The sequence below is a fragment of the Herpailurus yagouaroundi genome, unplaced genomic scaffold, assembly GCF_014898765.1.
Source record: "Herpailurus yagouaroundi ecotype Mexico unplaced genomic scaffold, PumYag 199, whole genome shotgun sequence".
NCBI lineage: Eukaryota > Metazoa > Chordata > Mammalia > Carnivora > Felidae > Herpailurus > Herpailurus yagouaroundi.
The window spans coordinates 10,421,790-10,434,102 of record NW_024412430.1 but is presented as its reverse complement, the minus strand read 5'-3'; the positions used below and the strand labels follow the sequence as shown (position 1 = coordinate 10,434,102).

At 35.8% G+C, this 12,313-nt stretch overlaps 1 protein-coding gene across 5 annotated transcripts in view; it reads left to right on the top strand.

Annotated features, from left to right (window-relative positions):
- Window positions 1-12,313, top strand: part of SMC5 (structural maintenance of chromosomes 5) — a 96,674-nt gene that overhangs the window by 22,861 nt on the left and 61,500 nt on the right. For 4 of the 5 annotated variants that reach the window (XM_040449377.1, XM_040449376.1, XM_040449379.1 and 1 more), the window contains exons 4-8: window positions 1,705-1,867; window positions 3,088-3,222; window positions 4,959-5,099; window positions 6,491-6,652; window positions 7,652-7,723. In XM_040449377.1, coding sequence (XP_040305311.1) covers window positions 1,705-1,867; window positions 3,088-3,222; window positions 4,959-5,099; window positions 6,491-6,652; window positions 7,652-7,723 — 673 coding nt within the window. Of the gene's footprint in view, window positions 1-1,062; window positions 1,118-1,704; window positions 1,868-3,087; window positions 3,223-4,958; window positions 5,100-6,490; window positions 6,653-7,651; window positions 7,724-12,313 lie in introns of all 5 variants that reach the window. The other variant, XM_040449378.1, reaches the window with a different exon arrangement.

Below are 12,313 nucleotides of genomic sequence, written 5' to 3'. Positions count from 1 at the left end.
TCCCCTGGCACTCTTATTAGATATTGGGCTCTAAGTCATCTGTGTCTCTTTACATCCTTCATATTTTTCATTTTTTTATGTCTTTGTGCTCCATTCTAGTCCATTTCCCTGTGGTTCTTTTTCACATCCTAGATATAAGTCAATATTTTCCATCTTCTATTTCTTGAAATACAGTGAATATACTTATTCTGTACTTGCCCATTGTTTCCAGTATGATTCTTTGTTATTTCTGCTAGTTCGTACTCTTGATGCTTTGTTTTTGTGTGTTTACAGTAAGCCGCTCCTTTCTCTTTGAACTTCGTGTTAATTCTTTGAGGGTAAAGGTAGATTCCTGCTGAGGGCATTTTCACTGACTTCTGCAGCAGATCATTGGATACTTTCAAACCAGGATCAAAATACACACAATTCTCAGTTGGTGCATTTTGAATCTTAGGTATATCATGTAACTAAATTCAAGATACTAATCTGTTTGAGACTGACTTGTGGTTAATAAGCGTGTCAGGAGAGACTTTTTCCATCCAAGCCATAGTTTGCAACAGGCACTTCGCTGGGTCTGGTGATGGTGGTGGTGTACTTCTAGTTTACCCTTCCATGAGGGTGTAGTCTTCTGGGGCTGGTTTTTATTAGACCCTCCACTTTGGGTAGCTGTAGGCCTCCTCTGCAGCCCCTCTGCTGGGTGATTATGAAAATGTGTAAGGCTTTTTGGTGGAATACATGCTCCCAGGGTAAAAGCCATTTTCATTTTTCCACTTCTGGATCTCCACCTGCACTGGGTTTGGCCAGAATTACTTACTTTCAAGCTAACTCATAAATGCATTTGTGAACATATTTTAATATTTCATTATTTGTAGTTTACAGCAAGAAGCTCAGGAAGGGTACTTCATTAGTCATTCTGCTGGAAATGAAAATTTAAAACGACTTTTTTTTAAGTTGTGAAATCTTAATGTTTGGAGTGTTCTGATTACAATATAGTCTATATACACAACATTTACAAATTATCATTGTCATTTAGCCATTGAATACCAATAATTTATCTTTCTACCACATGCTGCTGATTCCCAGTGAAGAAGATGGATGGGAGGTGTGGAGCAGTAGTACTTCTAAAAGCAAGAAATAAGTAAATACCCTTCTTTCAGATTCTGTATTGCTTAATGTTCCTTTGTAAGGCTGTATGTTGTGGTCTCCTCTGAATTCAGAGTAGAGTATGTGATGAGGAAGGCATGGGCTACCTGTATGACTGGGCTAGTTCTGATGTCTGGAAGTGCTTATGCAAGAATTGGTTTCTATTCATATATTTTCCAAGTAGTGGAAGTTTCAGCGTTTAGTTTTTGTATGCTTTAATATGCCAACCTGTTTTGAATTGCAGTCAACGCATGTGATTGGAGAATAACATAATTTAAAGGATAAATAACTTCAGATATATAAATTCTCTGTCAGTGTTTGGAAATTAGTATTGGCATTTGCTGTAACAGTTTAAATAATTGTGATGTTGAATCTGGTAACTTACGTGTGGTCAATTAAGTATCATTACCAATAAAATATCAAGATTTCCTTCTTTGGAGGGGCCAAAATATCAGAAGGAATAAAAATTGTAGTAACAGTCCTGCCTGGCAACCTTTGTTGCAAGAGAATTTTGGAAATTTTGTTTCTAAAGTGATACATACAATTTTGAATGTAAGGATTTTTAAATTATTTTTTAAATAGGTTCAGAAATTCTGGAAATCTTACCATCACCCGTGAAATTGACGTGGCAAAAAATCAGTCATCTTGGTTCATCAACAAAAAATCTACAACCCAGAAAGTGGTGGAAGAGCAAGTTGCAGCCTTAAATATTCAAGTGGGCAATCTTTGCCAATTTCTACCTCAGGTATGAGAGAAATCAGTGTACAGATTGGAAAATTGCATGTTTCTTCCTCTTCATGCCATATGAGAATAGAAATACTTTTCACGAGATGTTCTCATGGGTGCTATTTAAACTAACAGCCTGGTAATGTTAATACTCACTGTTCTTTGTAAAAGATAGCATCTCATCTCCTATTATGATCTTATTGTAGTGATTTGAAGTGATAAGTTGAAAGTCTCAATTGCAGAATATTGTAAAGGGTATCAAGTTGTATTGTTTTGAAGTAGAGTAACTTGGATGGCCATGTGCTTACACTTTGTAGTCTCTTAAAATTTTGTTAATAAATAACTTCTTAATCGTGTTTTTGTATAAATACATCAAGTATACTTGATACGCTAAAACTCTTAAATCGGTACGTGTGCCTTCTAAAACTTTGTCATATTTTAAATTTTAGTAAAAATATCCTGAAAATGCACATTAGATGTTAAATGTTGAAGTGAATGTTATTACATCTTTGAGTGCTGTCTAGTGTCTGAATCATAGTTCATATTTTCCATTCGGAAACAATGATTTGATTACATATGTCCAAATTAAATACAGATTTAAAATTTGAAAGCATTGTTAGCTGGTGTCTGATATGAAGTAGATGTTTGAAATGTCTTTTTTCTTAACTTCTAACATTCCAACTGATGAGTGGTAGATAATGATCATTTCAATCCAGGGGACTGTTTTTTCTTTTATTCCCAAGCTATTTATTATGTGTATATAAACACTTTGCCTTAGAAATATTGGCATAGAAATTTTTAAAAGGTTCTCAGAAAGATGAGAGTTCATACCCTAAGTTTATATTTATCATTTAAAAATTTTTTTTTCAACGTTTATTTATTTTTGGGACAGAGAGAGACAGAGCACGAACGGGGGAGGGGCAGAGAGAGAGGGAGACACAGAATCGGAAACAGGCTCCAGGCTCTGAGCCATCAGCCCAGAGCCCGACGCGGGGCTCGAACTCACGGACTGCGAGATCGTGACCTGGCTGAAGTCGGACGCTTAACCGACTGCACCACCCAGGCGCCCCTATATTTATCATTTTAAAGAATAGTGTATGAGGGACATTTATATTGGCACATCTTATAATTTTTTTCTTTTCAAAGTTTCATCTTGACAGGCGCGATCATTGAATGATATATGTTTTGAAGATATTTATAAGTGATAATAGTTGTTGATATTTAAATTTTGTGCTCTAGGATAAAGTTGGAGAATTTGCTAAACTGAGTAAAATTGAACTCCTTGAAGCTACTGAGAAGTCCATTGGACCTCCAGAAATGCACAGATACCACTGTGAACTCAAAAACTTCAGGGAGAAAGAAAAACAACTAGAGGTATTTATAAATAGACAACTCATTTCTATTGTTCCTCACTGATTTTTGTCTTTCATAATGTGGGGAGTGAATAGGAGCTCTGATTCATTGAGTGACTTCATTTATTTGTGATTTTTTTTCTCACGTAGGATTTTATTGCTAACATGAAACTAGGTGACAAAAAGTGAGAAATGGATTTGATCATGGAAAGTTTGAAAAATCTGACTACCATTTCATCAAACACATGTTACGAATTAAATTTCTAAAGAACCAATCATACTATTTTAAAGTATGTTTTTACCTCTCAGGAAGTTTCAATATTATTCTTTTACTCATTTAGCATTTCTTAAACACCTGCCATGAGTCAGGACCCAAAAGGCTTTGGGGGAGTACAGCAGATACCCTGTAGCTTTTGACACAGTGTCTCTTTTGAACCATTTCTATATTTTTTCAGTTGCAGGAGGTAGGTTAGACTTTATGAGTCCTTTTATAGAATATCCTCTTAAAAGGTGTTTTGTGTAATGAATCATTCTCCATGTCCCAGCCACTAAAATAAATCCAGTATATTTTTGTAATCAGACGCCTTATAAACAAATGCTTTCTCTTACACCGTAACTGCCCATACTTAATAATATGCATATTGTTGTAATTTAATATTTATTCTACTTAATCAGACTGAATGACCCAAGGAGTAGTAATTATTTTATATTGCTCTAGATACTTATTAAGTCTTTTTACCTTTGCCCCCACGGACCAGTCTCATACATTAGTTTCCCCACCGCCCCCCTTCATGCTTTTAGTTACTGCCATTTCATTTACCTGCGGTCACTCGCGGTCTAGAAGCAGATGATCCTCCTGACATATTGTCACAAGTACAGCAATAATCTGACATTACATCACAGTGCCTCTGTCGGTCACCTCACTTCACGTGCCATTTTATCACTCATGTCAGTCATCACAAGCAGAAGGGTGACAACAGTGCAGTATTTTGAGAGAGACCACATCCACATGACTTTTATTACAGCATATTGTTACAGTTATTCTGTCATGTTATTGTCAGTCTCTGTGTCTCATTTATAAATTAAGCTTTATCATAGGTATGCATGTATAGGGAAAACCAGGTATGTAGGGTTTGGTACTATTGTGGTTTCGGGCATCATCTAGTGGTTTGGGGCTGTATTCCCCACAGATAGGGGAGGGACTACTGTACTCCATCTGAAACACTCCCCGAGACCGCTGCCATCCTCTGAAAGAACGCAAGCATGTATTGTACTAGGTTCTGAGTACATCTTTGCGCTTGTGAACTCGCAGTCTGAAAGCCAGATCTTACCTTCCCTCGTTTCATTTCTTAGTCCTTAACTCATGAGTTACAAATCTTAATAACTCATAACATACAAATCTTAATAACTCATAACATACAAACCTTAATAATACTACTTTTCACGTTCCAGCTTTTGTTGAACTTGCACTTACAGTAAGTACATCACTTGTGCCCTTGAGGCGAGTGGGGCAGATACCTGTCTTCTCTTTAGGCAGGAAGACTCTAGGCTCAGGTGTGGCAGGGCTTCCTCACAGTTGCCCAACTAATAAATTGTAGAGCCTAGACCAGAACTCAGGCATGCATGTTAGTTTTACACAGTTCTTAAGAACTCCTGTGAAATTCTTTATTGTGAAATTTTGCTAGCATTGTCTTTCATTATTAAAAGATTTGACCTGTTGTCTTCTCAGTTAAGCGACTTGTTACATATTTGTTTTAGACCTCGTGCAAAGAGAAAACTGAATATCTAGAGAAAATGATTCAGAGGAATGAAAGATATAAACAAGATGTGGAGAGATTCTATGAACGTAAGCGACATTTAGATTTGATTGAGATGCTTGAAGCGAAAAGACCATGGGTGGTAAGTCTTAATTATCAGAGGCAAAAATAGTGACTCTTTTTACTGGCAGAAAAGCTATGAAGAAGGCACTAATTGCTCTGTATTCAGATTAGGTGTTTTTGTTCATTTTTGCCATAAAAATCATCATAAAGTTTGTCTCTGTGGTATGATGTAGCTGTATACTTGTAGAGCGGGTAACAGTTGATTGTGCTCTTTATTTTTCTGGATATGAGTCCTCAACAGGTAGTTTTGTTTTATAAAATGTAATGATCTAAAAATGTTTACACATATAAAAATAAACTCTTGGAGTGTCCGTAGGTCTCTGAGCATTCACTTGGCGTGTACTGCTGATAACTGATTTTTGGTCTGGAAGGAGCTGCACGCTATGTGCTGTAATTCTCTACTCCTGCTTCATAAGCTTATTGATGCTGCTGTTTTCTTCCTAATCACCCTATGATGAATAGTGTCCCAGACCATAGTTTGGACTCAAGAGTCAGTTCCCTCAGTGCATTTCTTTTTGATGGGCGGAACAGATTGAGGAAGTTTCATAATGTTTGTTCCAGGCTTAGGATGGAAATAGTTGTTAATAGAATGGAAAAATGAGTGGCTGTATTTGTGGCCTTTCTCCCCCCACCTCATCACCCTCTCCTGTCCCACGATCCCATTTTTCTTAAACTTTTTCCTTTCTTTAGCTTGTTTTGATTACATTTTCCTGTGTCCATTATTAGTCTTAAACCTACTTTATGTTTCTCCTTTAAAGTCTTTTGGTTAATCCTTTTCTTTCTAAGATTGATTTCAATCTTTTTTCGTTTTTTAAAAATTTACTCACATGTTTATAATCTTTTCTTCCTCCCGTTCATTCTTACTGTATGCTCTCTTAGTACTCCACTTACTTTTGTTATTTTTTAGCAAATGTTTATTAATTCCTGTGACATGACAAGCCTCATTTTTACCTGCATGCTGCTTTTTGTTCTCCTTTTGACCCATTTTCCTCGTTTTTTTTTTCATTTTTACTTTTTACATTTTACTGTTTTTCATTTTTACTTTTACCATAATTGAATTTCTTTTGTTTATTTGTAAGTTCTGATATCCTTCCTCTATTGAGAGACTAGAGGAAACCCTTATTTTAGTAGCAATTAGTATGTAAGTTTCAGAACCCGGGAGGGATGGAAGTCGGAGTCTGACCTCGTAATAGAGACAAGTACTATGAGAGTGTCAAGCTTCTTTATACGTCGTTGGAATTCACTATATCTGACGTTGTTTTTTATGGCAAACTTTATACTCGTGGACCTGCCAAAAGGATATCAAAAGGGTTTTTTCATAGATTTGGTTTTTCCTGCACCTTGATTTTAGTATATGTCTTAGCTTAAGCTAGTAGTGCATTAACTTCTGTTTTTTGAATTAATTACAAGGAATATGAAAATGTCCGTCAGGAGTATGAAGAAGTAAAGCTAGCTCGAGACCGAGTGAAGGAAGAGGTCAGAAAACTTAAAGAAGGGCAGATCCCTATGACACGTCGAATTGAAGAAATTGAGAGGCAGCGTCAGAGTTTGGAGGCTCGAATCAAAGAGAAGGTACTTCTCTGGCTCATTTTTGAATTTTCTGTGTTTTATTTTAGCAAATACAAGAGCTCTTTTGCCATCTTTTAAGGTATTTTGTAGATGGACTTGTAGCTTTCATCGTTTACATTCTCTGACTGAATTCGGCCACCACGGGGTTTTTAGGGTCTAATCGTCACATTTGGACAGTTGCTACTTTATAGAAATTCCAAGATACAAAAGGGAAAACTGAAATGTGATTGTTTTAATTATAAGAGGATTCAGAGTAGTGTTCCTAGAAACATTGAACTCCTTTTGTGAGTGCATTGTAGAAAACCTTGTGTGTCTTAGAATACATAGTATTCTATGTATTCTGTGCCATATTCTGTGGCATATGGAATATACTATTTTTTAAAAAATGTATTTAAAACATTTAAACCTAAGGGGTGCTTGAGTGGCTCAGTTGGTTAAGCAACTGACTCTTGGTTTGCCTGAGGTCATGATCTTGGGGTTTCTAAGCCGGTGCAGAACCTGCTTGGGATTCTCTCTTTCTTTCTGCCCCTCCCACGCACACACACGCATTCTCTCTCTTGCGCGCGCGCGCTCTCTCTCTCTCTCTCTCTCTCAAAACAAATAAACTAAACATTTTAAACCTAAATTAAAAATTTTTATGGTCATGGCTGTTAACTTTAGGGAGATTTTGGAATCAGATGTTAAGAATGGTTTAAACTATGGGTTCCTGCTATCCTAATAGGATTATTTTTAGGATCAGATGAAATAACATGAGATAATAAATGTGAAGAAATAAAGAAAACATATGTATGCATATTGCTACAGCTGTTGTTAATATCAATAGGAATAACCTTTTATAGATTTGCAGGTAACTTAGTATTTTTGGTGATGATTATGAATTTGGTTTGAAAGAAATCATGAAAAAGCGTGGTGGGTTAATTTAATATTTTGATGGCTGGGGCCACATAATTTGCTTGCTTGAGATTTTAACTAAATTCCCCTCCTTCTGGTTCAATCTTACAGGCAACAGATATTAAAGAGACATCTCAAAAATGCAAACAAAAGCAAGATATTATAGAAAGGAAAGATAAACAGGTAAGATTTTGTATTGACATTTTTATTATGCTAATTTACCCTAACTTTTTGGTGTTCGGGTCTGGATTATGGGACGACTTTTTGTTCGGGAGTTGTTTAAAGTTTTCTTCATTCTCTGCCTCTTAATCTGTGAGGGATATTAAGATCTGGAAGTAGAGAAGTTGCACAGAGGGTAATTAGGAAAAATTCTCAAAACTACTTATCAATAAGCATTATGATCTTTGTAACTGGGTGGCTATAGTTTTTTAATGGTAAAATTGGATTTAGTTATCTCAGTAGCAGAAATTAAATTTTAAGAGATTCTGTTTATGTTAAGATAGGACATTACAAAGCTAATGCAGATTCTTTGTGCACAGGTGTGGGGCTTGATGGCAAAATTATTTTAGGATGACTATGCAAGAAGACGGGCTTTTTAGCTAAGAGATCCCCAGCTATATGTGGGGTTTTGTTCTTTGGAACCATTCAGAAACTAAAATTTGAATTACCTCTCTTAGGGAAAGGTGTATAACCTGAAGCATTCCTGGCAGTTGAAGCATTATGTTAATCTTCCAGTTTTCAGCCTCACCCTTTTTTCTGTGCCTTCATCTTCAAAGCCCAGGCAGGCACCTCTCTAATTTCTCCAGAGAATAAACCTCACATTTCCATGGCAGAAGCTAGGCTGTCCGTGTCAGGTGCTCAGGTTGTCTGTATGGATGGGGTGCAGGAGGTAGGGCAGGGCAGTCCTTTTGTACTTGCCATCTCCTAGTTGTTGAGAGTCTCTGGGATTTGTATTTTGGTTTTTGTTTTGGAAGAGTCTTTTCCGTGTCCTTTCATGCCTTTTACCCTGTAGCTCTTAGACTAACTAGGCTGCTAAATTAGTTGTCCCTGTGCTGTCTCTCCTTTTATGAATGTTATTGAAATCTCCCAATTGCTGGTGTCTCCTCCCTTGTTCCCTCTATCCTTGTGGGAGTGAACCCTTTTTTTAGAGTTTAGAAGGGAAAAGGCATAAAGATTTCATCTTTAAAACCCTGAACAGGAATACAGGTTGATAAGTTGTGTAATTAAACCATCCTTATGTTTCTGTCACACATCTTACTTGGTATTTTAATATATTGCTGGATTCAACTAGAAAATCTTGTATTTAGGATTTTTCGCACCATGTGAGATTGGCCTAAAATTTTCTTTTGTTTCATCCTTAACTGGTTTTTCAGTGTTATGCTGACTTCTTAAATAGTTTAATGCTCCTTGAACCGATATTGTCTTTTTTTTCCCTAATGTATTTGTTAGGGCTTGTCATTTTTATAAGTTATTTCATTTTTAACTTTTAATAAATAACATTTTAGGGTATAAATACTTTTCTTGTTATCACTTGGTTGTATCTCCTATGTGTTGATAAGTGCATTTCTTTTTTTTCCCTTTAAGATTTTATATTTTCAGTTTAATATTTTTATTCATTTAAGATTATATAGGAGTTCATACTGTTTTAATGTCTATGAATATGTAATTTCAAAACCTTAATGTAGAGTTCTAATTCTGTTCCTTGATGGTTAATAAATGTCGACCTTATTGTAGATATTTTGAGATCTCTTTGGACTTTTATATTTGGTTTTATACATGTTCTTTATATATATTCAAAAAGAATGTGTATTCAGTCTTTAGGTGTGGAGTTTTATATGTGTGTGTATATATATTTGTATGTATGTATGAATATACTTACATATGTGTTAGAACAGGTTTACCATGCTTATATTATGCAGATGTTCTACATACTTTCTTACCTACCTGATTTATCCATTTTTAAAGTGAAATACTTTCTGTGAGTGTAGATATGTCTATTTTGCCTCAAAATTATATTAGTTTTTGCTTCCTAGATTTTAAAACTATGGTGTTTTGTTACTCCTGCATCATGTTTTAATTTATTTGATCTGGTATGAGTAGTATATACTGGGTTTTGTTTTGTAGTTTTTGTTAATTTCGTGTGTTGACACTTTTTCATACAGTAAGGGAGTTGAACCAGTTCCATTTACTGTTGTTTTCTACTTACTATACTTTTTGTTTGATTTCTCCTGCTTCCCTTCCTACTTTCTGTTGCTGTTGATAAAGGTTTTCTTACGCCATTTTTCCCCTAAAATTGTATATTCTAATCCTATTCTACTGATTACTCTTAAAGTTTAAATAACATGTTTTTCATAGTTATCAGCATTTGTATTCTTCCATTTAATTAAGATACTTTCTCTTCCTCCGCTCCATGTCTGTACTCAGAAATTTTACTTGTCAGTTATTTAAAATGTTATTTTTTACCATCTGTGGTTATTTAGACTTAATAATGTTTTATTGGCTTTTTCGATCTTAGTACTTCTTATATCATCCTTCTGCCTCTTAGGAGGTGGTTTTTTTGTTGTTTTTTTTCTTGCTGGATATTTTCTGTGGGTGTTTTAGAAATACGCTTTGGGTGATGAACTTTCTGAGGCCTTATATGTTGGAAAATACATCTTTTGCACTCATTCTAGAATATTAATATTGATGAATCAAATTCTAAATTCTAAATTGTTTTTTCATAACACTTTGACAATCTTTCCTGTGTGTCCCACGAGGTCCAGTATTGTTCCTGAGAAACAGCAGATATGAGAGATAGGCCCTTGAAGAAAAAAGAAGGGAAATTAAATTTGATTCTAAATGCTGTGAGAAACTCAGAGGGTGTTGGAGGTTTTTAAGCCAGAGAGAAACAGTATTTCATATATTTTTTTAATAACACCCAGGATTGCCTTATGGAGAATGGACCATGTGGGACAAAAAAGTAGAGGGTTCAGTTATGAGGCTGCCGAGGTAGGCTAGGCACATGAGAACGGTGGCTTCCCCTCACGTGGTAGCAGTTGACAAGCTAATTTAGAAAACTGAACCACAGAATTTGCTGAGGGAGTAGATAAAAGGATTGAATTGTGGAGGAATCAAGGATCATATCTAACATTTTCACTTCACAATTGGATGGATAATTGTTCCTTGTACTGAAATGAGGATTGTGAAGAGGGGGAAAATGAAGAGTTCTGTTTGACTATAGAAAGTTTCATCCTTTTACTTTAAACCTGTTTGTGTCTTCAAATCTAAAATGTGTTTCCTAGGGCACCTGGGTGGCTTAGTCGGTTAAGCATCCAACTTCGGCTCAGGTCATGATATTACTGTTCGTGGGTTTGAGCCCCACATTGGGCTCTGTGCTAACAGCTGGGAGCCTGGAGCCTGCTTTGGATTCTGTGTCTCCCTTTCTCTCTGCCCCTCCCCTGCTCGCACTCTGTCTCTCTCTCTCTGTCTCTCTTTCTCTCTCCCTCAAAAATAAATGTTGAAAAAAAAATTAAAATGTTTTTCTGGTGGATCACGGCTTTTCCTTTGTCTAATTGAAATAAATATTAACGTACAGTGTTACGCTGGTTTCAGGTGCACCACATACTGATTCAACAGTTCTGTATATTACTCCTTGCCTTATCATAAGTGTAGTCATCACCTATCATCATATGATGTTATTCCAATATTATTGACTGTTTCCTTATGTTCTTTTCATCTCTGGTTTATTTTATAACTGGAGGTTTTTATCTCCTTAATCCCCTTTACTTCACCCATCACCCCACTCACTCCCTTCTGGCAACCACCAGTTTGTTTTTTGTACTTAAGAGTCTTTGTTCATTTGTGCGTTTTTTAGATTCCATATATAAGTGAAATCATATGGCATTTGTCTTTGACTTATTTCACTTAGCATAATTCCTCTAAGTCCATTTATGTTGTTGCAAATGGAAAGATCTCATTCTTTTTTATGGCTAAGTAATATTCTGGTTGTGTGTGTGTGTGTGTGTTCTTTATCCATTCATTTACGGATGGACACTTAGGTTGCTTCCATATTTTGCCTGTTGTAAATAATGCTACGGTAAACGTAGGGGTGCGTATATATTTTCAAACTGGTGTTTTCGTTTTCTTTGGGTAGTGGAATTACTGGATCTTACAGCATTTCTGTTTTTTATTTTTAAGTTTTCAGGGAACCTGTATACTGTCGTCCACAGTGACAAATGGTCTGCACCATTTTATATTCCTTCCAGCAGAACACAATGGTTACATCCTTGCCAACGCTTGTTAATTGCCTTTTTGATACTAACCTTTCTGACTGGTGCTAAGTGTTCACTCATTGTGGTTTTGATTTGCATTTCCCCAATGATGAGAGATGTTGGGCACCTTTTTATTTATCTTTTGGCCATCTGTATGTCTGCTTTGGGAGAATGTCTGTTCAGGTTCTCTGCCCATGTGTTAATCAGGTTAGTTGTTTTTTGTAGTTTTTTTTGGTATTGAGTTGCATAAGATCTTTATATATTGTATATTAACTTCTTACCAGATTGGATATTAACCTTGTATCGCATGCAAACATCTTTTTGTTCACTAGATTGCCTTTTTGTTTTGTTGATAGTTTCCTTCACTGTGCAAAAGCTTTTCATTTTGGTATACCAGTAGGCCCAATATTTATTTTTGCTTTTGTTTTCCCTTGCCTGAGGAGACATAGCCATAAATACCTTGCTGAGGACAGTGTCAAAAAAATTACTGCCTATGCTGTCTTCTAGGAGTTTTATGGTTTCA